Source organism: Enoplosus armatus, chromosome 15 (assembly GCF_043641665.1).
Source record: "Enoplosus armatus isolate fEnoArm2 chromosome 15, fEnoArm2.hap1, whole genome shotgun sequence".
NCBI lineage: Eukaryota > Metazoa > Chordata > Actinopteri > Centrarchiformes > Enoplosidae > Enoplosus > Enoplosus armatus.
The window spans coordinates 8,707,135-8,733,502 of NC_092194.1; the positions used below are offsets into that span (position 1 = coordinate 8,707,135).

Here is a 26,368-nt window from a genome sequence, read left to right on the forward strand (position 1 = left end):
GCAGACGATCCTTTTTATTCCGAGTTTTCAGCCACCCAGTGTTGGCCCAAACCGCAGCACGAGCTATAAGCAATATCACCAGGGACACATGTAGGACCCTTGTCGTGCCATGATGTGTCTCATTCAGGCTCATGGCGTTGTTGTTCTTTGGCCAGGCTTTTAATTGGCTGCTCAACAAAAGATGCAGCTTTAGCTTGACGAAACACCTGCGCTTTAGTTTGTTGTTGTTGTACAAGCCCATCGCCATTTCACGTATGTCTCTCGTGTGTCATGTTGTGTACGTCACCATCGCGCAGTTAAAACCTGTGCTACTGTATGTCTATGTCCTGTCTGGGCCGTGTCTGCCACTTTAAAGCACTCACAGTCACAACTACATCCACATAAGAAATCCACATTTAATCTCTATTTGATCTGATGGGTAGCATACAGTATATTAATATGTTTTCCTCATGCATATTCCAGCTCATTATCACCTCATAAGCCCAGGCATAAGTGATGGTAACTGTTAGTCTGATACTCTGTCTAACCTGTAGTTGAAACACCTGCTTAGCGAGCAGACTGTACTTTAAGACTTTGTTTAATTGTAACCGCATGTCAACATTGCAAATCAATGTGAGTATGTAAATATATATCTATAGCGCTATCATTCTCTCCTGTTCCTACTTCTTCTGACTGAATCTCAATGTCTTCTCCTTTGCTTATGTCTGCTTTTGTTTTGTTTGTTTGTTGTTTTCCTCTGATCATGTTTTTTATCTCATCGGTCGCAGTCAACGTGAGTGAGCGGGGTAAATACATGGTTTAGATTCTACTCATTCTATGCAATGCCGACATCTTGATTGCTCTCCGTTCAACTCCTTCCTCCCTCTCCTCATTCCCCTCCAATCCCTCTCTCCCCCATTCCTCCTCCTCCCTTGCCCTGAATGCAACACAACCACCTTCTTTGTACCTTGAACTGAAGGAACGCATGCATGCTCTTATGACATCTGGATAGATTGTTCAGTCCAGGGTCAGGTGCCCCAAACTGACTCAAATCTCTCCACTTTTCTTACACTTCTTTTACAAGAAGTCAGTGCTTGTCATTTGTGTGGGACCTTTTATGTTTATTCATTTTGATGATACTAACCAGCGTGTAACAAGAAATAAATCTCCCAAAGCTTTGATTGTAAGAAACAACAAAGCTTTGCTGGCGTTAAATAATAAAACTCAGTTTTATTCCTATTATAAACCCCGTTTCAATTTGTGAAATGATGCACTATACCTTGTCTGTGTGTTCTGAACCTCCAAATTTAGTGCACATAATTTGATGCCGTTTGACAACTTGACAGCAGCTTTATGAGGAAGTGAAAGCTATGCAAGCCCTGATGCCTGTGCTGACATTAAAATGATGGGCCTCTGACCTTCTTATCACCGAAAGGGACAGTTAATCTCATTTCCTGTCCTCAGGTTCCAAGGTTCTGCAGGATGACGAGTTCACTAAGGATCTCTTTAGGTTTCTGCAGCTTCTCTGTGAGGGCCACAACAATGGTAGGTGGACACTTTTCGGTAAACCAAAATTAAAGATGTTACCTCGAGCTTTTGTTATGCAATTATTGTTTTATTATCTATTTTAGATTTTCAGAACTTCCTGAGGACTCAGACTGGGAACACAACTACAGTCAACATCATCATTAGTACTGTGGACTACCTACTAAGACTCCAGGTATGATATTAATACAGACAGATGTCATATATTAACTTACGTTCTTTAATGTGATGAATCATGTTATTCTTTCTTCTATTAGGAGTCCATCAGTGATTTCTACTGGTACTACTCTGGTAAGGATGTTATAGATGAGGCGGGTCAGAGGAACTTCTCCAGAGCACTGGCAGTGGCCAAGCAGGTCTTCAACTCTTTAACTGAGTATATACAGGTACCTGCATCACAACACTCTGCACCACAACAAGTAGTCGTTAAAATCCTGAGATTGAAAGACTGATTTTAATGTACCTACTCTATGCTGTGTGCTCCAGGGACCATGTATTGGGAACCAGCAGAGTCTGGCTCACAGCAGGCTGTGGGACGCGGTGGTCGGCTTCTTGCATGTTTTTGCCAACATGCAGATGAAGTTATCCCAGGTATGTCTGCAATGAAGTGGTGGTGATGCTATGTATTTGTACTTCCCTTAAGTAAAGTTTTGAGGTACTTTATTATTCACATTTTATGCTGCTTTATACTCCACCACATTACAGAGAAAAATATAGTGTGCTTTTTATTCCACTTCATGTTACTTTGCAGATTAAGATTTTACATATAAAACATACAATCATTTTATAAAATATGATGCAGTATTATAAATTAAAGTGCCCAGCAGTGTATAAAGTGGATACAATTATCTCCACTAGATCAACTACAAGATAGATCCTCTGGTACTTACTTTTACTTCAATAAAAGTTTAAATGCTGGAATTAACATAAATTAAAGCTGGAATTAATATTAATTAAAGTACTTTTGAATGGTAGTGTTGCTACTTTTACAAGTAAAAATATGAATACTTCATCCGCCTATGGTATTTGTCTTTGTCAGTCAGAGGCTCCTTTAAAATATCTGTAGCCACTAGAGGTCTCTCCAGGCTAAAGCATAACTGCAGGCTACTGCAGTGCAATTACATATGTCCTTCCACTCGGCTATATAATATATGACTGCATCTATAATATTTACTCCACACCCAATACCGCCTAACCTTATCTCATGGTCATTAGAAAGGACTTGGTCTGACAGTAGAAGCCAGGATGAAGGAGAGCGCAGGTGGAGGGGTTTGAATTTAGCGCAACAAAGTACGCCTCAGATTTATGGCATGCTGCATACAGGCTCCATAGAGACCTTAAATGAGTCAGACTGACCTAGCCATCTGCTCCGTGACAGTAAAATAACATTAACCCTGGTGCTGATGGATGGATGTTACCTAGAAGGCCCTTCTGGGCTCCAGCAGGGCCATTGTGGGTCCCCAAAATCTGATGCAGCCTTGATCTCTCAGGGATATTAGACAGGATGGCTGCACCCTTACAGGGAGGCCTTCAGTAGTCTGTGTGATAGAGTGTCGTCTGAGTCACAAGGTTTCTCTTTTTTGTCTTCTCCTAACAGGACTCCAGTCAGATTGAATTATTGAAGGAGCTGCTGGACCTGCAAAAGGATATGATCGTCATGATGCTCTCTCTTCTTGAAGGTTCACTTTTTGATGGCTCACTGACACCCGGCCGTTGCATTAGTTTGCAAGGATATTGTCTCTGTGATGACTTTCATCAAACAGATTTGTTTGCCTGGAATGTAATCAAATATCTCCCAAAGCAGCTTTGATTAATCTGTTGCTTGCTGTTGTGTGTACTGACAAACTTTGCTTTGGTCCTTTTCTGCATTACTTCACAGGTAATGTCGTCAACGGTACTATTGGCAAACAAATGGTGGACACCCTGGTGGAATCTTCTAGCAACGTGGAGATGATCCTAAAATTCTTCGACATGTTCCTCAAGTTGAAGGACCTGACTACCTCGGACAGCTTCAAGGAGTACGACCCCGAGAGCAAAGGGGTCATCTCCAAGAAAGATTTCCAGAAGTCCATGGAGAACCAGAAACAGTACTCCCAGTCTGAGATTGAGTTTCTTCTCTCCTGTGCCGAGGCGGACGAGAATGACATGTTCAACTACGAGCAGTTTGTGGAGAGATTTCATGAACCTGCCAAGGACATTGGCTTTAATGTAGCCGTGTTGCTGACCAATCTCTCTGAGCACATGCCCCACGATGCTCGCCTCTCAACGTTCCTCGACCTGGCTGAGAGCGTCCTCAGCTATTTCGAGCCCTATTTGGGTCGCATTGAGATCATGGGTGGAGCCAAGCGCATAGAGAGAGTCTACTTTGAGATCAGCGAGTCGAGTCGCACCCAGTGGGAAAAGCCTCAGGTGAAAGAGTCGAAGCGGCAGTTTATCTTCGATGTCGTCAACGAAGGTGGGGAGAGTGAGAAGATGGAACTGTTTGTCAACTTCTGTGAGGACACCATCTTCGAGATGCAGCTAGCCTCTCAGATTTCAGAGCCAGACCCTGTGGAGCGTCCAGAGGAAGATGAGGACGACAACCAGAGTGTGGTGGAAAACCAGGAAGAGGAAGAGGAGGAGAACGTGATGTTGGAGTCCTCCTCAGCCTTTACAGTCGCCTGCATCTCCATGAGAAAAAGCCTCTGCCATTTCCGCCAGCTGCTCACTCTCAAGAGCATGAGGCGGCAGTACAGAAAGTTCAGGAAGATGAGCGTTAGGGAACTGGTGCGAGGCTTCTTCTCGTTCTTCTGGATGATCATCACAGGCCTGTTTCACTTTGTCTACAGCCTGGTTTGGGGTTTCTTTCATATCTTGTGGACCACTATGTTCGGGGGCGGCCTCGTTGAAGGGGCTAAGAACATGAAGGTGACGGACATTTTGGGAAACATGCCGGACCCCACCCAGTTTGGGATCCACGGAGATGTGTTGGAGATGGAGAAGATGGAGGCGAACGAAGCGTCAGCGTTGGCGGAGATGGGTCAGATGGCTCAGGGAGATGCAGGCGAGGCAGACCTGATGGCCGAGTTGCTGAACATACAGCCCAAGAAGGAGGGAAAGCACGGGGCTGAGCCGGGTTTGGGGGATGTGTCTGAGGTGGTGGTGGGGGATGCTCCGTCCATTGCCAGTGCTGTCAAGCAGAAGAAGGCACAGGTGAGAAGTCATGTTAAATCCAATTGAATAAGGGTACGTCTATTCTTCATCATGTCTTAACTAATAGACACTAGAACAACACAATTGACATTTTACTTTTAGTTTTTTTAAACACATTTGTTATCATACTAGAACAAACTGTGTAAGTAACGGGTTGTCACAAAAATGTGTTATAGCTGGCTGCAAAGAAGAGGGCTTCAAATGGAGACTACAAGTCTGACTCAGAGAAAGGAGAGTGAGTATTTTCATTTGTTCATTGTTGATCCTCAGTGGAATTGCAATTGATATCATTCTTTTTCTTCTTCTTTCTATCATATTTTTCATGTGATTATAGCATCTTTGAGCATTATAGCATCTTTCTGATGGCATAGATTGTATCAGCGTGTCTCTTTTCATAGTCAAACATTGTTAAATTCTTCACAAAGGGGCTTTAAGTATGAAGATTGTCAGATTTTAAACAGGATTTAAGTTTATTCCTGATGGGCTGTGAGTTCCAAGAGTAGACTCTGGGTGTATGTATAAGTGTGAGTGCTTCTGTGGTTTTGTTCACAGTGTGTGTATATCTGTCCGTCACTAACAGAGAAATTATTGTTGCAGTTCAGAGGATGGTGAGAAGAAGGACCATGACAAGGCCAAAGATGAAGCCCCTCCAGAGTCTTCAGTGGAGGAGAAGAAAGCCCCGAAGAAGAGGCTCGGCCCAAAGAAAGAACCACCAGAGGCCTTCATGGCCAGTTTCTTCGCTGGCTTGGAAATCTATCAGACCAAGATGCTGGTCAGATATTTCCCTCACAGTCGTCTTAAGAAAATGAAGATCAGAACTACTATTTTAAGCACAATAAGAGACAAAACAGCTTGTTGCATGTACACAACTTACAAAAATGTGTATTTTCACAGAACTACCTGGCCAGAAACTTCTACAACCTCCGCTTCCTGGCACTTTTTGTCGCCTTTGCTATCAACTTCATTCTGCTCTTCTACAAAGTAAGCTTGAAATGAAGGCATCATGATATATACAGTATAAGGATTGAACATTGTTGTTATGGCTTTGGTAAATACCTTTTTTAAATGTCTCATTGTCTTTCAGGTGACCGGTGATTACTCAGACGATGAAGACCCCTGGAATGGTCGAGGTAGAGCTGGGGAGGAGGAAGACGAGGGTGCACTCGAGTATTTCGTCCTGCAGGAGAGCACAGGTTACATGGCGCCAACGCTTCGCTGTCTGGCTATACTGCACACTATCATATCTTTCCTGTGTGTAGTGGGATACTACTACCTGAAGGTACAGTAACACCAAGTGACGGGAAAAACACTTCAGTTTGTCTTAGCTTTAGATTCAATATTTTTGGTAAAGATGGCTTTTATGATTAATTATTAGGTGTTATAATAATGGCTACAAATGATTTTATTTCCATTTATTAAATTAGCAACAGCAAAAGTAGGACTGATAAATGTAAGGTTTTTTTTTACATTTTTTTTAAATATGTCAACAATAATTTTTATCAGGTTTTATTTTTCAGTAAGAAACACACACACGCACTTCTTGTTGCTTTTAGCAGTAAACAGACTGGATATGCAGCATGTTGACATCAATCACTGTATGTAGCTGTACGTCATTTCCTTTATTGCACTAATGACCCAGGCAAATTCCCTTTGTGTCCAAGGTGCCCCTGGTGGTGTTCAAACGTGAGAAGGAGATAGCGAGGAAGTTGGAGTTTGCAGGCCTTTACATCACAGAGCAGCCCTCGGATGATGACATCAAAGGGCAGTGGGACAGACTGGTCATCAATACTCCGTGAGTCAACTACAGCCCAGTTATTAAAGTCTGAGTCGTTACCTTTTATAAACAAAGGTTTCATGCTGATTTATTATATTTTTGCTGTTTTTTTACCAGCTCCTTTCCCAACAACTACTGGGATAAATTTGTCAAACGCAAAGTAAGTGGCTCATGTAGTTTTGTGTAATCTGTTATGCACACAAACCATAAACCCAGATCTGGTGACATTTACTAAATGTAAGCTACAGTGTCATCCTCTCCTCTGTGTCTGTTTTGCTGCTATTTGTAGGTGATCAAGAAGTATGGAGACCTGTACGGAGCAGAGCGCATAGCAGAGCTGCTGGGGTTGGATAAGAGTGCCCTGGATTTCAACCCTACAGAGGAGACTGTCGTCAAGGAGGCTTCGCTGGTGTCATGGTGAGAGATTAGACAGATAAAGAGCAGACAGGCCAAAAAATAGAGGTCAAATAGAAAAGATCATCAACCTTTCTTTTTCGCCAGGTTGAGCTCAATCGATACAAAGTACCATGTCTGGAAAATGGGAGTGGTCTTTACAGACAATGTAAGTGTGGGATGATTCATTAATCTGTTTTGTTTTGTTTTGAGTGAATGATTTGATGGATGGACAGATTAATTTATGAATTATGATATTAAGACAGGACAGATGGATTCTGATCAATGTCTCATTTTCCTTCTTCACCAGTCATTCCTGTATCTGGTGTGGTACACCACCATGTCCATCCTGGGCCACTACAACAACTTTTTCTTTGCTGCTCATCTGCTGGACATCGCCATGGGGTTCAAGACCCTCCGCACCATCCTCTCCTCTGTCACACATAACGGCAAACAGGTGAGGGATGCAGGTCTTCTTCCAAGCAGCAGGGGTCACTGCAGAGTTAGTGATTGGGGTTGGGTTGTAACCACCGCCTGTTTATTCCCTGATGTGCAACCACAAGCCAGTTTTATCACAGTTTCCATGCTCCTGCCCAACTGATGGCATCTGGGGTAATACTAGTGTCCAGCCTGTTGTCATCTCTGCCGAGTACTGTAGAAAGAATGTATTAACAAAAGACAAAAGATAAGTATGACCATCTGTGATCCACTGCTTGATTTTTGAACTGATAAATTTATTTATTTATTTATTTATTCCAATATTTGCATCTCATCCTCATGAGATAATTGGGACAACTGAGGCAAAAGGAAGAGATGCAAGTGAAAGTGAGGATGCATACATGGGGATTTAGATGCACTCAGTATCCTCTGACATTTGAGTTCAAATGGCTGAATTGCCTTCATTTCAGTCCCAGTTCTGACTGTTCTGTCAGTTTGTGCAGGAATTCTCATGTCAACTGACTAGAGGCACAAATCAAAATTTAATGTCACCTCGATCTCCAAGTTTGGAAATACACCCAAATAGCAAGGCCTCAAGGACTCTGTGACAACTCCCCCCACTCAGCTGCCTGTGGGCAGATCAATCGCGCTGTCAGTCCAAATGCAGTTTACTGCTGCTTCCGCTGCTGCTGATGTTTAGGTTCACGAGTAAATCAGTGTAGGAGCTGTGTCTGAATGGAGCTTTATGTCTGTATTAAACTGTGTGTGTGATTGGTTACTACGCTGAACCCTCCCATCCTTTCCACTCATTTTAACTTTTCCCTTCTCAAAGCCTCCGGCAATCCCATTGTGTTCCTCGTGCGGGTTTAGCTGTGGTGACATTTTGACCGACTGCTGCCTGTGTTTCTCTTAAGCTGGTGTTGACAGTGGGCCTGCTGGCAGTTGTGGTCTATCTCTACACTGTGGTGGCCTTCAACTTCTTCAGGAAGTTCTACAACAAAAGCGAGGATGAGGATGAGCCAGATATGAAGTGTGATGACATGATGACTGTAAGTATCAACCACATGTATTTCATTATACACACACCCAGACACCAGTACTCACCCTCCCTCTGCGTTGGCACAGTGTTACCTATTCCACATGTACGTTGGGGTGAGAGCAGGAGGGGGCATTGGGGATGAGATCGAGGACCCAGCTGGTGACCCCTATGAGCTCTACCGTATCCTTTTTGACATCACCTTCTTCTTCTTCGTCATCGTCATCCTCCTGGCCATCATCCAGGGTGAGCTCCAGCGTTTTACTCTCACTTTTTAGCGCTCACCAGACAAAAAAAACCCTAAAACATACAGTATTTACATTGATCTGATCTGAAGTATCTACCTGTTTTCTAGCCTCAGTAAAAACCACAAATGCAAAGACACTGATGTTCCTCACAGACGTTGCAATACTACCCCTCACTGTAGTATATCCACATAACACTCCATGCTGTATTTTTAGGAAGTGCGGGGTGTAAGATTGTGGTTGCATTGATTACACAGATACAGTATATATGATATGCTCACAACAATTCCTTTGTGGCCGCAGGTTTGATCATTGATGCCTTTGGAGAGCTGAGAGACCAGCAGGAACAAGTCAAAGAAGACATGGAGGTGAGCGTGGATTTCATTCTCACCTGTCCTTGTCAGCCTATGGACTGCTGAAGGGGGTCAGAGTTTTGTCCTCTCAAGGAGCATAATACAATTTAGTGACCTTATTTACTGCATGATGGCGAAAGGATATAAAATGCATCTTCATTGTTTAACTTAATGTATAAAGTTATTTTTTTAACATTAACTGAAAATGCAATCATATCATATGACATGAAGTGCTATGTATATATATATATATATATATATATATATATATATATATATATATATATATATATTGATCCACGTTGTAAATGAGCATTTGACTAAAACCACCATAGTACTATAAAAAAGACAGAGAAGAAATTCATCTTCGGCATGCAGACATTTTTCTTAAATCGCCATATTATCATACTCAGTCTGGTATATTTTACAGAAAGTAAACCTCTTTAACATCTGCCAGAAATTCATTTCCTTTCAGGACATCTTGAGTTTAGACATGTGGCCTATTTTTGTTTTTTGAGCTCTCCATCTCACTTCGGAGTCTTTTAAGCAACAGTCAGTAAGGCCAGATGAAGGTCAGAGCCCATTTTCACATTTTCAGCCAATCTTGTGGTCCTTAAGAGATTGCAATGACAGGGGAAAATAAATATTTTGATTAAAATATGAGTGAACCAAGTCTAATTTTGGTGAAACACATGAGAATATTCAACCTGGGAAAGCTCAGAAGACTGTTCACAGGCTGAATAGTACTGACGACGAGTAAACTGATGTTTATGTGTAAAATTAGTGGAGTATCCCTTTATAAATGATGCAAAATGTCCACTTGATTGCTATGTTGCATAAAACGAAGCACAAAGAAAAACAAACGAGGGCATGTGTTATCTTTGTGTTATATCTAATTATCTTTTCATTTTCTGTCCTCAGACCAAATGCTTCATTTGTGGGATCGGTAATGACTACTTTGACACAACACCTCACGGCTTTGAGACTCACACTTTACAAGAGCACAATTTGGCCAACTACCTGTGAGTATTCCACTTTCAAGCATTTTATATAACGCTTTTTATTACGTATGTATTAATAACCGTTATCGTCATCTTTCACCAACATGCGTTGCCTCTTTTCTGTAATTTAACCACATGATTGATGGCTTTAGTGCATTACCACGGCATCAGGGCCAAAGTCACTAATGGCCCCAGTGATCCAGAACACTAGATCCCTTCAGGTATTCTTTCCATCTGTCTCTGTGTTTCCCCTGCGCTCCCTGCTTATCCAGTGTTTCGGTGTAATGCCCGTGACAATAGAAAGTCTCAGTCCATTTGCACTCACAGTCAGCTGGCCAGAGGATATGAGAGCGGCCTCATTATGTTGCCTCATTAATATTTAATGCCGTGAACTTTATTGGAAAATAGGTTTGCGATAGCGTGCTCTCATACAGTATTCATCATGATTTGGCATGCTGTGATGCCCACAGAGATACAGCGGCCCGTTGCCATTTACACTTGATTTGGGAAACGACAGGTGACTCGGTGATGGAGATGGGGTAGCTTTACTTTGTTTGACACTTGCGTCAGAAATGGTCTCCTAGTAACACAAAATGTGATATTTCCTGTTAATACAGCCTTTTTTTCTACTCTCCGTTCTGTCGATGTTCAGGTAGAAGAATGTGAAACCTTGTCATGCTTTTTTTTGGTCTGACATTTTTGTTTTGTCTCATTGGCCTTTTTTTTCCTAAAGATTTTTCCTGATGTACCTGATCAACAAGGATGAGACAGAGCACACTGGCCAGGTACAGTATAACACTAATGACCTTTCTCTGAGGAAGGTCCTTAGGCCCTTGGCTGCATGTCATCTCCTCTCTCTTTCCCACCTCCTGTCTCTCCTCAGCTGTCATTATCTAATAAAGGCAAAAATGCCCCAACAAAATAATAATAAGAAAAAAAAACTCCATGAAACAATTATTTTCTTGTGACTGTCAGAGATACTGTGTGTCTGTGTGGAGGCTCAATGATTTAAGGGAAATATCTTCAGACCAATATTGCTGTTAATTTAAATTGTGATTATTTTCTTTTAATGAATTAAACTACAGACCTGTATTTGTGGTCTACTCAGTAATTAATGAATTAATTAATTGTCAAGCATTAACACAAACAAATCTTGTTTCCACATGAATAGAATCAGATAAAATAATGCAGTCGCTTTTTGTTTCATCCTTCTATCGTTCTATAGACCAATTTAGCTCACCTTTATGACTATATTACATGAGTGGTAAGCTTGATAATATTCAAATATATTCATGACATGCAAAATTGCCATTATATTTATTGATGACAACTGCATAGTTTGCCATTCATGGTAATAATGTCTTCTTACTTCTGGTAAGTCACAAAGTTTTGATATGGAACTGATGACATCTGAAGTTGACAGCTCTACTCTGTAGCTGCATTAGCTAACATTAGCTTCATGCACTGACAGGACGGGCTGCTTCAAAGCGAATCTTGAAAGTCTCAATTCAGAGCTTAAAACATAACTGTGAGATTCCAACAACTCTGTTCACCAGTTGTCTGTCATTTAAACTCGACAACTAGCTCACTACCTGCTAGCTACCTGTCTGAAATTGATGTTCAAATAGACTTGCCACTCTGTCGGCCTTATATGAAGAGCAAAATGACAGTACACACACTTTCTGTTTTGGTGTTTTGTTAAGTCACCGTTAATGTTATTTGACTACAGCTGAGTACATTTGACATAAATGTGACATAAATCTGGCTATAATAATCACTGTTACTATCAATAAAAACTGCAATAATGGCAGTTGTCATTATTGACAGTAGAGTCAATGGCCATCAACTTCATCCTTCACTTCATTAAACAGCATTTATTATGTAAATTATAAGCAAGAAAATGTTTTCCTCCAACGATGAATTGTTCAGCCCGTGTCTCAGCATATCTTTGGATGCCTGTGCACAATGTTTGATGTCAAAATGTGAATTACTTCTCATTTATGTGTGTCTGACTCCAGGAGTCATATGTGTGGAAGATGTACCAGGAGCGCTGCTGGGATTTTTTCCCAGCTGGAGATTGCTTTCGCAAACAGTATGAAGATCAGCTTGGATAGAGCAGATGCATCCTCTTTACCTCTACCCATGTTAAGTGGGCTGCTGGACCACGTAGTCCTACGTACAGCTGCTGGACTACAACACCACACAGTCATCCCACCAATGCTTCAGACTGGCCTGAGGGGGGACAAGACAACTACTTTTTTATCTTAAAAAAGAGAAACGTCTCCCACCCGTGTCAGATGTACCCGTGTCACCGTCGGTACAGTGCCAGTCTTTGAGGAAATGACCTGTAACTTGCTCAGACATTTTGAGTTTTTTTAAGTTTTGGGGTCATTTTTGACAGAGTGTTGCCTTTTACTCCACATAACCCCAAATCATTGCACAATTTTTTTTGGGGGGGTCTTTTTGAGAAACACTGGGTTGTGTGGGGTTATGGGACAATGTGTCAGTCATATTATGCACAAGAACCCAACGTCAATATTTTGAGGATGTTGAACTTGAGACTTAATGCCAAAAGAAAAGCGGAGGAGTACAGTAAATTTACATAGTGTGCAAAAATATGATATGAGAAAAGCTTTTTTTTTCAGATGTTGTAACGTTGCATATTGAGATGAAGTTTTAGAATGAAGTGGAAAGTTTATTATGTAGGATAAAAAAAATGCCTAATTTTTTCATGAAGTGCCTTACAGTACTGTATCTACATTACAATGAAGCTATGCAAAACTTTTGTTTTTTCTTTATTGTATGTAAGTACAGTAATTTTCCTGGAGCAGTAATACGTAGCTGTCCAGATATGTAGTTTGTGGCTGAACTTTTTGAACATGGAGGAACAGCATTGGTTTGATTTGACTGATTTTTTGCTGAATGCAGCATAACTGCAAACGTTCAACGTACAAAGTGTAAAAATAACACATCGGAATTTACTGAACACCGTCAAACAAGAACAAAAATTTAATTGCTATTGTATGGCCATTTGTATGTAGTAGCTTTGCTGATCTGTGCATTTCTTTTGATGGGAAAAAATAAAGAAATCAATGCAAGACATATTAACTGTTATGGTATTACTTGGGATCTGTGAACTTTGTTTATTCTAAATAAACCAAAAAAATACATTTCAACTTCTAAAAGTGTCCCTTAACCTGTTCACATCAACATCATAACAGGTCAAGTTATTTCAAGTCTAAAAGCTTGAGATCGTGAGTCATTTCAGTCCCAAAAAATCAGCAAGATGCAACATCTGTCTCTGCGGCTAATCCATGTCTTTTCAAAATAAAATACCTGCTGTGTGCAAACAGCCCTTGGCTTTAGTTCTATGTTAATTTGACTCACCTAAACCTCAAAGCTATATCATAACTGTGACCATCCAGCAGCCTTTAATTACAGTGTGGTAAGAGTTGATGTGCACTTCTGGTTGGTCAGAGAGGTAGGATGGGGGCCTCAGCAGGCTGCATGATGGGAGTTTTAGCCCTATTACCCATGGTGCCACCTGTCAGCTCCCATCATGTCACCACACCTCAGGCACCACACAGTGCTGCAGCCTGCTGCTGAGAGCAGCTCTGCCTGCTCAACTCCTCAACTTACGCCTGTAACAGTTCCAGCATGTCGACTGGTTTTTATGGTTCCAGCACACTGTGAGGAAATTATATATTTCAAATTAAAAAGGGACTTCCAAACAATGAATAGCAACTGCAAGATTAAAAAGCTACATTCATCACATTTTGTTTTAAAAAGCTGTGACTTTCATAGTTTAGTGAATATAGTGCACTGTGTAAAGCAAAGGCAACATCAGAGGAAACTCAAGTTTCAGATATGATATTCTATGCTCCAACAAGCAAAGGGGCTCCTGCATTATTTAGCATATTATGTGGCCATTATGCAGAAAAAACAATAATGTGTGAAATCACTGATATGATCATTCTCAATAATTTGACATAATGAAAGCTGTGGGAAGCCATTCTCGACATGAAATAGCAACAATTAAGCCATCAAATAACTGGAGATGTATTATACCTATTAAATTCTAGTTTTGCATTGTTAAGTCTGGTGGCAGTAAAATGAGGTTAGGCCTGTAATTTTCCTCTCAAACGGCTTGTTGAGGGAATTTATGAACATGCTTAGTCGTGTTTCACCAAATATTAGAAATATTGGACTTTTCATGCTTTGAAGTAGCTTTGAAGTGAACATTCAATTCTGTTGCCAACAAACCAAACAAGGCTGTAATATGTTAATATAATGTACCAATAGCTAACACATAATGTAGTATTGTGTTATATATCCTGTGCAGACACAATATAGATTTCTAATGAAGTTTTGTCCACAGTTTTGCTCACTCATTGTTAAATTCAGATGTTATGATGACTCAAGCTATAAATGTGTTGTGCTCTATACAATAACAAGCACATTTACAATATCCTCATGTCTCTTTAAAGAAGTAGTTTGACATTTTGGGAAGTATACACTAAATATGAAGCTACAGCCAGGAGGTGGTTAGACTTGGGGCAGGGGGAAACAGCTAGCACTTCTAAAGCTCACTAATAAACACATGATATCAAATTTGTTGTGTGATGGTAGGAGTATTTTTTACCTTTGGACATAGCAAGGCTACCTATTCCCCCCTGTTGCTAAAGTAGAGCTAACGTTTCTGGTGGCTGTGTTTCTTATTCAGCTCCATATTTAATGGATAGATAAGATAGTTGTTTCAATTTCCTCATCTAACTCCTGACAAGAAGTCAAACAAGTGTATTTCCTATGTTGTCAAACTCTTCCTTTCTGGGTTTTTTTTTTTAAATAGACAACTTTAATTTAACAGTGAAACATGTATTCAATCAAAACATGAACAGGGTAAAGACAACAAACTCCCTTGAGAAGAAGTGACATATTCAAGTGCCTTTACACAGTTACTCCATGATGTTACCTGACTGTAAAAAGAAATGGGACAAAGTAAAGCGAGGGGGTCATTTAGCGGGCAGCTAGTTGCTGACAGCTCCTCACACATGGACTCCAAGGGCTTGATCTCCAACGTAGAGCCATGATAAAACAGGACACATGGCCAGAGGTTTAAGGTGGAATGACACGACCCATGGGATATTTTACACTTCACTCCACCACTGTCCTCCTCAGGTGGATGACCTGACAGCTTTTCATAATTTATAAGACTCTAAAACTTTGCTTTAGTTTTTTAAACGTAAACGGCTATGGTTTAAAATGACTATGTAAGACAATAATTTGGTGATATTTGCCCCCCATCTGTGTTGCTTTAAGTATCCAATATTTTTTGTGTAATCTCCCAACAAATGCCAAATGATTTGCTTGCAGTAATGACGACTGTTCCCCTCTCTCTATGAGTCCCACAAAATAACCTATTGCTGATGTAATGCAGCTGAAAGTCGTATCCGGCCTGTCATCCTGGACCCTGCATGGTGCACGCTGCTGTGGAGTGACAGATAGGTCGGGAGGAAAAAAGAGAGCAGCTTGAGTCACAATCCGGGCTGTCACCTGCTGCCGGTGACCTGCAGAGAAACCTCCAACTGGTGACAAGTCACTGCATATTGTCCTGTTGATGCATCCTGTCAGAGACTTTTATGCGACACCACACAACAAACAACGCCTCAACAGCTAGACCAGGTATGCAGAGGGAAGAGGATAAGAGTTGACAAAACAATCCCAACTCGAGATCCACTTATTACTGTAGCTCTTTCCTGAGCTTTCAACCACATACATCAGAGGACATTTTTCTTGGTTGTTTGGCATTTTTGATGAAATATGACTAAAACAATTACTTGATTACCAATATAGTAGCAGATGAATTGACTTATCATTTCAGCTCTACTGACAACTGAACAGATCCATCCCGCTGATGAAGAACATGTTTTTGCTGTGATTGAAAGCTCCGGAGAAAAAAAGTTAGTGGACCTCGAGTTGTGATTGTTTTGTCAAAAGAGAAACAAGCCACCAAGACTGGATGGATGATATGCAATCAGACACAATTTCAAGATTGATGAGTGTTGAGGAGAAGTTGTGTTATTTAATCACCAGACTGATTGTCAGACAAACACCTCTGACAGACAGTTCAGTCAGCATCACCCCTGGTAGGCTGTTGTTTTTATTCAAGTAACTACTTAAAACAATAAGGTGCTGTAGATGAGATTTTTTTCTGAGATTATACAGTAAATGTTTTTGCTCATTTAGGCAGAATCCTTGTATTTGGAGGAACAGTGACCTCAAAATAGTAACAAATGAGTGTTTACTGATTCAGCATTGTGGGAGGTAGTGACCTTCAGCAAATACACTCAACATCAATAGAGTTTATGTGCATAGAGAGAGACAGAGCAAAAAGGATGGAGATTGGGAATACAGGTGAAAAGTGTGTGAATCTAAAATTGATGTGATGTGTTATATGTAATATTATGTGAGGACCAACGTTCCCTTCATAGCCTGTTTGAATGACACAATGTTCTTATCTTCAGCATCTAAGGCTTTCCTCTAGCTGTGAAGTGATTAGATTGATAGATCTGGGTTGTTTAAATAGACAAAGTCTGAGGACGCTAAAACACAGTTGGTGAAGTTTCTTCTGTGGTTTTTCTAGGACATGCATGCTGGACTAAGGCACTTTTCAGAGTGTTTGTGGTTTAGAAAGTGTGAGTGGGAAACCCTTCACTCACTATTATCTGACAGAGAAAAGAGCTGCTTCTGTCAACTCCTATTTAATTCATCTTCCTAAGGCAGATTTGACAGAACCCCTACAAGAACAAACGTGTTTTATGTGTGTGCACATCTCTTTGAAAGTGGCTACTGCCAAAACAATGTTCTACTTGAAAATGAAACCACAAACCCTCTTGTTGTACTAAAATCCTGACAGATTAAACAATCCATTTATATTACAGTAGTACATCAAGTACACATCTCTGGTTTAATTGACTTGTCTTGTCCTTGGATTTCTGCAGAGAACCAGGTCTTAGGTTGTGGTCTAGGAGATCTGTTACATGTTCAAGGTCAGACAGAGGTACTTTAGCCCGCTGCTGTTGAGTAAGAGAGTGCTGAAAGGCCAGCGGTGCAGACGGACAGTGATGCGAGGTGAACGGTGCTGAGTGAGGCCTGAAGTGAGCTGAACAGGCTGCTTCGTACTCCATGGGTGTTCTATTGCGCTGATACGGCAAGAGGACAAGTCAAGTGCACATCCAGCTCTGACGCCAGGCCAAACATACCTGGAGAGGGCGAATGAGAAATAAGAGGAGTATGACTTTTCAGGCTTGTATATTATGTGTACAGATCAACTTTTGATTATAGATGTTCATCAACTGTAAGATCTGTATTTTAGCTCTTAAATGAAGAGATTGTGTGCGTACATAAGCTTGTACCAACCAGGTTCAACCAATAATATCATGACATCCACCCATTAATCAATCTACAACTTTTAGCGGTACAGAGCTAAGATTCATCACTTAGCTAGCTAGCAACAGCATGGTACGTCAGTTATGACACGCCCACTTTTCAACATTCAAATCAAATTCCTCCCAAAGTTATGTCCCGCCTGCCTGTCCTGTTTCTCTTGGAAATGCATCACGATACAGACGTTAGATACTCTCAAAATGCCGTTTCATCTCAACTTGCTTCATAAAAGTACAGAGAAGAGAGGAACATGGTTGTTGCGTCCGTTCCTAGCTTTCACAGGGAGTTAATCCGCCCACTAGCATCGCTAATGTTCCCTAGTTAACGCGTCATATCTCGTTTGTTTAACCTGTACAAAAACTGAACTGTAAATATGACAAGTTGTGATTTTACGATATGTGCTAGAGCCAGGCTAACTGTTTCCCCCTGTTTTTAGTCTTTGTGTTAAGCTAAGCTAACCGCCTGCTGGCTGTAGCTTCATGTTTTAACAGACAAATATGACAGTGGTATCAATCATCTAATCTTATTGTATTTCCCAAAATCAAACTATTCCTTTTATATATTTTTTTTCTAAAAAAAGATTCTCCTGCAGGCCACAAACCCTGAGATATGATCCTAAGATAGGTGGGCTTAAGTCTGCAGAGGAAATGGAGCACAGAGGAAAGGAAGATGAGAGCATCATACAGAGAGATCAGAGTGAACAGTGAGAAAGAAAGAAAGAAAGAAAGAAAAAAAGAACAAGTGTGTGAGGCAGAGAAAGCAACCGACAATTTCTACAACAAACCATGCAAAAAGTTAAACGTTTTGTTCCAATTAGAACACTAAGCCAAAAGAAACGGTTAAACTTGTCTTCTGCAAGCAAATGGATGGCTCTAATCAAGGCAATCCTTCTGGAGGTTGTAGTTGATGAGTGTCAACATGTACAGTAATTAGCCATTTGTTTTCAATCACCAAGTTGTCATTCAAAGTGCCGCAAGCTTCCTGTATATACTTTTTCAAAGCAGGATGCAACCTCTTCATAAAGACGAAGATAACTACTGTTCGATCATGTGATTCACACTTAGTAAGCAGCAATGAAAAACTGGAAAGAACATTTGCAATAGTGCTTGGCATAAGCAGAAACAGATGATGATGATGATGATGAAGACAGTAATTGTTTAATTTAATCTTGCTTGCTCCTCCTATCCATGAATAATACATGTTATTATCAACTCAGAGTATGAATGGGGTTGACACTGATGCTGACTAATGCGAGTCAAGGAAGGACACAGCGGTAAGTCAAAAAGCTTTTCAACATCTTCCTCCATTCTTCTGAGCAGTTTTGGATTTCCACTTCATGGCCCATTTACTCTTCCTTGGATGTTAGCCAGAATCAGTTTGTGCCATTTGGAGCAGTGGGTGTATTGAATAAGGGAAATAGGAGTCCCAGTGGACCTTCTGTCATAGGATGTAGGCTTGTGCATAGAGGTGGGTAAAAATGTCTGCCCTATGGTTACTTGTTCTTTTAATGGCGGTGCAGGTCACGAAGAGATCAGAGAAAGTTTGATAGTTGTAGAATAAGCTCATATATAACAAGAAATAACAAGACAAGAGTCTGCAGCTAGGCCAGCGGTTCTGTGAGGCTGTTAGGCACACTGGTGCTTTGAGCTAAATGCTAACATCAGCATGCTAACATGTTCACAATGACAATGCTAACATGCTGATGTTTCATATTATGTTATATTTCTAATAATTTCTGCTATTTTATGATATAGCCTGCTCTATTTAGCTGCATGATGATATGATGCATGATTATACTATTATTATACATTATGCTAAGTGGATAGTGGATAGCAGCCTGTGATGTACAGACTGGTAATGCAGGTAGCCGGCAACTCGCTCGAAAGCAACTTCATTGTCAACTTTTTTTATAGATTTCAAACACAAACATCTGCAAAAAAAATCGCAGAGGAGTTGCAGTTGCTTGACCACCTGAGGCATGACCGGTGATTGATGTCTGAAGAGAGGCTGTTGTAGCCGAACATGGAGTGGAACAGCTACAGCACATATGCCACAAGTAGCCCTCTAAATCTCTTGGCTGCCCTGAGGTTAATAAAAGAAGTGTGCGATTATATAATTTTGCTCTAGACAGCACTGAAAAGGGAAAACAGATACAATAATGTCATTTGATCCGTGTGGGAGCCTCAAGTGCGTTCCACAGGTAATTTCAACATGACACGAGCTTATAAAGGCAATTTACTGTTGTTTTTCACTCCCGCTTTATTAAATTTTGTGCCCCAGGACTTGGCTGTTAGCTTAGACAGCTTTAGGTTATTGTGCACATAAAAACAATGCAGGCACTTGTCACTAGAGTCCAAAGCCAGTATTAAAGTTTATCGTTATCTGAAATGGGTTTTATGTTGCCACAGTTGTCTTGCACTGAGATAAATGGAACAATAAGTTATTGATTAAAGATACAATCGCAGCTGCATTATCCACCTTGTGAATCTTTTAATTCTGTTATTTTTGACTGCAGATGAAACATTGGGATTGTAATTTGACAGCAACCACGAAGCCGCAATCATTGTTAGAGATGGGACTGGTGATGGCCAGCCACTACATCTCCGCAGTTGATGAATGACCAGCAGTGATTTAGCTCGTAATAACGGCTATTCTGGGTCTGCCGCCGCTGCTTCTGATTGTGACCTCCCCTCTCCTCGACTGGTGCATGCAGGGAGGAAAGAGTTGCCATGAGTGTCCTTTCATCCATAATGGCTGAAAACAAACAGCAAGCCATTTCTGACCTCTATTATTCATGTTAGGTTACCCATTTTTCCTCGCAGCTACATGTCTAACACCTGAAATATAACTTCCGTGTGTAGTGTAACATCACTGGCTGAATGGTCTAACTCTTCAACTGATGGATAACAAAAGCTACATACACGTAGATCTGTGAACTCACCACAAACACACTGTAAGAGCTAAAGAAGTGTGACCGAGCAGGGAAGAAGCCTTGACCAGGTCTTATTACAGGCCAAATTATCAGTAACGCCACCTTGGGGACTTTCACCCAAAGAATACACTCATTGTGTACACTGAGTTCAGACTCAATTTCTCACCTAATTTCTCAGCCACACAACGGGAGGGTTCCCATCAGCACAGGTCCACCAATAGAGAGAGAGTTGAGATCTGTCAGAAAGCAATTTATTTTTTAGTCTGTAAAAATGTAAAAAATGACTAATGTTTAAAATACAGATGCAATGAAGGCAATACAAAACAACCACAACAGAATAGAACTAATATTGTCTAAATGAAAGGACTACTACTAGACTTCAGGGGAGCTACAGCTGAGTGCAAAAGGGGGGGTTGTTTGTTAAATGGCCTACAGATTCCACACCAAAAACACAGAAGCTCTGCAATAAATAACACAGATGGGGTAAACACAGTAGCACACTTAAGGTGAATGAACACATACAGCTGCGATCACAAGGATACAATTACAATTTGTGCAAACAACGCCTTTAAGTAAGTAGAAATGATGTCAGTAACCAGAAATGGAAAAGAAAAGAAACAGAAAATATTCAACCAGGAGAAATACTTGGTAAATAAATACATGTTAAAATACACAGGACTGAAAGCAGTCTAAAAGAACAAACAGTTGAAGCTAAAGTGCAATGAAATGTCAAACGAAATTAATATACTAACCAACCAAATATAAAAACAGCTGAAACAAGGCAGTACTCAGCATAATAAAGATAAAAGCAAAGCAGTAATAATGAAGCGAGCCAGTTAACTTAACTTCCACAGTCAGTAGTTTGACAGGGACTATCTCAGCCCCAAGCTGACAATCTCCAAGCCTGGTGACCCCAAGCCTTTGCTGAGGGCAGATTTAACACAGTGGTGGCCCAGAACACATGAACATTGGTCTCGACCAGGGAATGAGCGGGCTGGGGGCCTGAGGTACTTATTTCCAATGAATTGAATTGGCTGCATTGTGGATGTGAGGCACTGAAGTGGGCATGTATATTCAAACTTTCCATCTTTTAATGTCCTAACAGAATATAGCTCTGTAGCCTTATAATCAGTGGAAAATCACATATGAAATGCATCTTTAACTTGTTTGTTTTGAGCATGCTCAGCCTTATACAGCGTATTGCAGGTACTGCAATACACACTTTATATAGTACAACATTCATTCAGATGAGCAAAGCTAACTTAACCATTTCATGTAATTACTTTTCTAAGGATAATATTGATGAGATATAATATAGCAGGCTTGCTAGCTTACGCACACTTTAGTAAAACTATGAAAAGGCTTTATAATATCTATAATATTAAACACAATATGAAACGAAATACCCATATTAGCCAGTTGCTAAACAAACACAAAATATGTCATTTTCTTTAGTTTGGAAGACACACTTTTATCATGCTGACACGATCAATGTACAATAAATGTAGTTGTGGAAATCTTTCAAGTATTTCTGACAAAGCTTTCCATACTTGTAACCACGCAACACCTTTGGAAACACAACCTGCGTACTGTAAGTTATCCAAAGTAGCTACCTTGGCTTTATTTTCTTATCACTCAACTCGGAGAGCTTAGTGCAACTTCGACCAATTAGCACACGGCACCACAGGAAAGTGAATCTCATCAATAAACCATGGCACATTATTTAGGATGGAAATTAAAGATTCATGCTCGAGACTCCTAAAAAGACAAGTATGGCACTTCAAACCATCAAAGTGCACTTTATGAATTAGCCCTGGTTCATCCTCAAACTTTTGAAGAGATGTCACTTTTAATATTTACTCAATGGCAGAGCTGTATGAGGCCATACTTCTGACAGCCAATGCATCGGGAGTTCTCAGCAGTTGGGGGGGCCATCTGTGTTTATTTTCCATTAAGAGTGTCTCTCTCATCTCCCCTCTCTCATCTCTCTTCATCAAGGGTACACTTTACATTATATGTATCAATTAATTATTCAAGGATTACTGAAATGGGCGGATCTCACTGATGAACAACAAGGAACCTCACATACTGTACTTACTGATTCGCCAGCATGCCAACACACATATTCACAACAAAGTCAAGCAACAGTGCGTCTGTATGCTCAACTCCACATCTGACACAAAGTGGTAAAGCTGAAACAATATGGAAAGACAAAAAACAGCATGGTTCACCCAAATGGGGAATTCAGCAGGGCTGGAGTGATTTAATTCCAAATTCAAGGGATAGGATGTGTATGTGAGAGCAAATCCTTTGCTGGTTTGTGGTGGGATGCTGAATTGTCTGCGTGGAGGATGAGGGACCACATGATGGGCACTGGCTATACGCCCAAAATAAACACTTTATCAGAGAGTTGGGGTGTTGCTAGGTAAATGGCCCGCAGGCAATGGGACTCCTGACAGACATCTCACCCAATTAGCATTCGGCACCTTGCCTACTGCTTTGGGCAAAAAACACTATTTTAATGTAGCGCAATTTTCATCAAGAACAAGCAGGGTGACTTTTGCCTGTGCTAAGTTTGGAATGAAGTTCAGCAAGCCTGGGCATGCCCTCGAACACACACAAAAACACACAATCAGATATTTTGGTTAACTCTCTAAGGACAGTCTGAAAGTGTTTTTAAGGATCTGTTGTAAGGGGTCAAGGAACCTTTAACAGGCCTCTCCCACAGTGTCAAGGACTGGTCTCTTCAGGTGTGCCTGGCACCTGTCCACCTCACAGATTCCGATCTTCTGAAGGTGGTGAAAAGATGCTGTGGTCAGGACTTGGTGCCCACGCAGGACAAAACCATCTGCTTATGACTATATTACTATATACTACACACACACACACACACACACACACACACACACACAAAGACGTTAAGTTAAATTGGCAAAATACATTTCTACAGTGATCATTATTGGTTCATTTAGCTGATTCATTTAGCTGATGAGAATCATGCCTACTGCTGTTTTAGGCCGTTGAACTACAGATTATGCATACTTTTTTACTGTTGTACTGCCTGCTGTCTTCCAAAGCATATTGTAAGTTTTTCAGTTGATTACCCACCTTCCTGGCAGCCCATTGGTTATAATTAATGCAGAATGAGAGGAAAATCAATCGACACTTGATCGAGACTTGAACTTTGTTTTGACAAATTTATGGTATCATGATGGAGTTGTGAAGAGGGACTGTTCTGAAAACGTAGATTCTCCTGTTTAGTAGTGTGTTTAAAGCTGCATTAATCATTATTTTTATATTAACAGATGACTGTGAAATGTGTTGCTAGTGACAACCTGTCAAAGCTTGAATGACTCGACTCTGCAGCTCCCCTCAGCTCTACAGAGCTTTACAGCATCTATTATTGTTTTGGTTTTAGGGCCTGCAACTTTACTGTTGTGGCTCACTCTCACAGCTCTCATTAACGCAGTTTCCAGACGCAGGCAGCTGTTTTCAGCAAAAAAGCTCTGATAAATGGAAAACAGACAAAGCTAGCGACTCTTTGGTGAACATAGTGAAGGTTTTAACAGCTAACAGCTCGATATTTCCCTCAGGAGTTGGTGAAAACCAAAACTGAGCTAAAAAGAAAATGAATATTGGACTCATATCTGTGGTCAAAAACAACTCCAAATGAATCCTAATGTTGCTCCATAACTGCTGGATGTGTAAATTAGCAACTATTTGCTAACATGATAGCCATATCAACTTTATAAGGTGACAATATGCCAATGTTGTGTTTATAGCTTGTTACGCTGCCCCCAAGTAGCCGTAAAATCTGCTAACCTCCAGCATCCAAACTTTGAGAGTCAGCTGCTGGGTAAAAAAATGAAAAGACTAAATGGGAATTTTGAAAATGATAATAACAATTTGGTAGTGTCTTACATTAAACTCAAGCTGCTCTGCAGTTGACTTAAATGATGCGCGACCTGGTGATAGAGCGTCTGTAAAAACACCAGTAAGTAAGTAAGCAAGCGTATTCATTGGTTCCTGGCTGCACTGTATTACCAAGAGATGATAACAGAACTTTCACAGAAATAAAGCAGATGTATGGATCTCTGTGATGAATTACTTGTCTAAATGTTTTAAGCGTCAAGTCAATAACTTAAGTTTTGGAGTTTGGAGTTTTGTTCAGCACTAAAGTACAAAATGCAATTTGTTGATGAATGGATAAAACATGCAAAACCACTGTAGTAGTCTGGGGGACTGCATTGGAAGCTACTGTTTGTTGTTAATGGTCAGATCACATGGGAATGCTTCAGATGTCTGCACTGTGATGAGAGCAGGAGGAAGTAGGAATAGGTGTCAGTAGCATCTCCCATAGTACTAATATTTGCTTGCTCACAAATATCCTCCACCTTTTCCCCGACTTGACTTTCCCAAAACATGGAAGTGATTTCATCCCTTTCTTCCCTCAGGAAGTTCAACGTTTATTCTCATTCTATGAAATAAAGTCAAAGTAAAGGTTAGAGTGTTAATAAGACACAGGGAAAGAGAAAGGATGAAAAAAACACGTAAGAGAGGGCAGCTGGATTGCGAATTTAAAAAAACAACATAATTCTTTCATTATAAGCTTTTGTTTAAAAAATTGAATTCCAGCTGAATTAACTCTTGGTTAACAATATAATGGCAAGGTTAATTAAGGTGTCAGTATAAAGAGCTTGGGGAAAATAATCTGGTTTAAAGAACAAACTGGTATTTACATATTAAAAAAGGTCAATTAAAGCAACTGGCAGGAAAGCTGCAGAGCAGGTAATGAAATATTGTTAATCTGAATTTAACAAACTGTGAAGCATATTACTTTGATTCTGCTGATGATATTTCCATCCCTGCTGGGCTGTGCTGTTTTTAAAGTGTCCCCGGGTGAAATTAAAGTTCGGCCACAGTCTTGGCATGACTGAGGAAACCTTTATTTCCAGCTATTGTGCCGGTAAATTACTGCCAAACACAATGAGAGACAAGTCACAACAGAGGCTGTGCTGAAACTAGAGACTGCCGCCTTTTGTGTCACAACTTGCTGAATATTTCCACTCAATCGATAGGGACAACATCCCAAATTCAGGCCTCACATCTCAAACTTTCACTCTAATAGGACTGACAAAGGAATCTCCTGTGAAGCTTTTGGCCAAACTGATGTGTATGTACAACTCTGTGTCCCTCGGGTGCCATTAGAAAGGGCGACTAGGTTGGCCTCTAGTCCCAGTGAGGGGCTAAACTGCTGTAATTTGTAGCTTCAGAACAGCGAGTAGAGGCGGTCCCACCATGTGGCTGTGTCAGGGCCTCGCAGAGCTCTGATAATGAGGCAGGTTGCCTCATTAAAAGCCATGAAGCTTGCACACAAAAGAACCTGACATCAAAAGCCTCCGCGCTGCCTTCAGTTTGCCTTTGCACACATGCTTTTGACCATAGTACTAATGCCAGAATATTAAAGTCACACAAAAGACCTCTCCGCTGCTGCACCCGCTCTCTGTTGCTGTTGTCTGGCACCTAAAGGCAGCTGTGTGCTCCCTTCTGAAAATAATTAATCATTCTTTCATATTTTTCAAAAAAAAAAAACAGAACTGGGCTTTTAGGTCTGTGTGGTAGAGGTGCCACCCCGTCTGCTAAAACATACAAGGTGGCAGAACAGAGATTAAAAAAAATCCTCTCTCTCGTAGATAGGGATACACACTTTCTTAACAGATTTTGTTAACACAGGTGCATAGACAATAGCTATCACAAAAGAAGACGACCAAAAACATCTGCACTCGCAGTGTATAATGCCACCCGGCTGGATCTAAGGATGGCAGTGTCTGTTGGACCTCCACTTTGGTCCAGTCTGAAATATCTCAACAGCTATTGGAATCCTTGCCATTCATTTTGTTACACACATTTATGGCCCCTCATGATGAATTGTAATTGTTCAAAATTGCAACACTTTTGGACACTTTTATCTTTGCACAAATCAAATGTGTGAAAAGATATCAAACCTGCATATTAAGCTTGTAACAAGCAAATA

At 40.7% G+C, this 26,368-nt stretch overlaps 1 protein-coding gene across 1 annotated transcript in view; it reads left to right on the plus strand.

The window, feature by feature from the left end:
* LOC139297890 (ryanodine receptor 3-like) overlaps positions 1-12,070 on the plus strand; it is an 80,754-nt gene extending 68,684 nt beyond the window's left edge. The window contains 22 exon segments of the mRNA XM_070920700.1: positions 768-785; positions 1,444-1,524; positions 1,611-1,699; positions 1,782-1,910; positions 2,011-2,115; positions 3,122-3,203; positions 3,404-4,716; positions 4,893-4,951; positions 5,314-5,488; positions 5,611-5,697; positions 5,801-5,995; positions 6,378-6,508; positions 6,608-6,650; positions 6,780-6,907; positions 6,992-7,052; positions 7,194-7,340; positions 8,236-8,370; positions 8,447-8,603; positions 8,906-8,970; positions 9,877-9,977; positions 10,690-10,741; positions 11,975-12,070. Of these exon segments, the coding sequence (XP_070776801.1) occupies positions 768-785; positions 1,444-1,524; positions 1,611-1,699; positions 1,782-1,910; positions 2,011-2,115; positions 3,122-3,203; positions 3,404-4,716; positions 4,893-4,951; positions 5,314-5,488; positions 5,611-5,697; positions 5,801-5,995; positions 6,378-6,508; positions 6,608-6,650; positions 6,780-6,907; positions 6,992-7,052; positions 7,194-7,340; positions 8,236-8,370; positions 8,447-8,603; positions 8,906-8,970; positions 9,877-9,977; positions 10,690-10,741; positions 11,975-12,070 (3,449 nt within the window).
* The last annotated feature ends 14,298 nt before the right edge of the window (positions 12,071-26,368 follow it).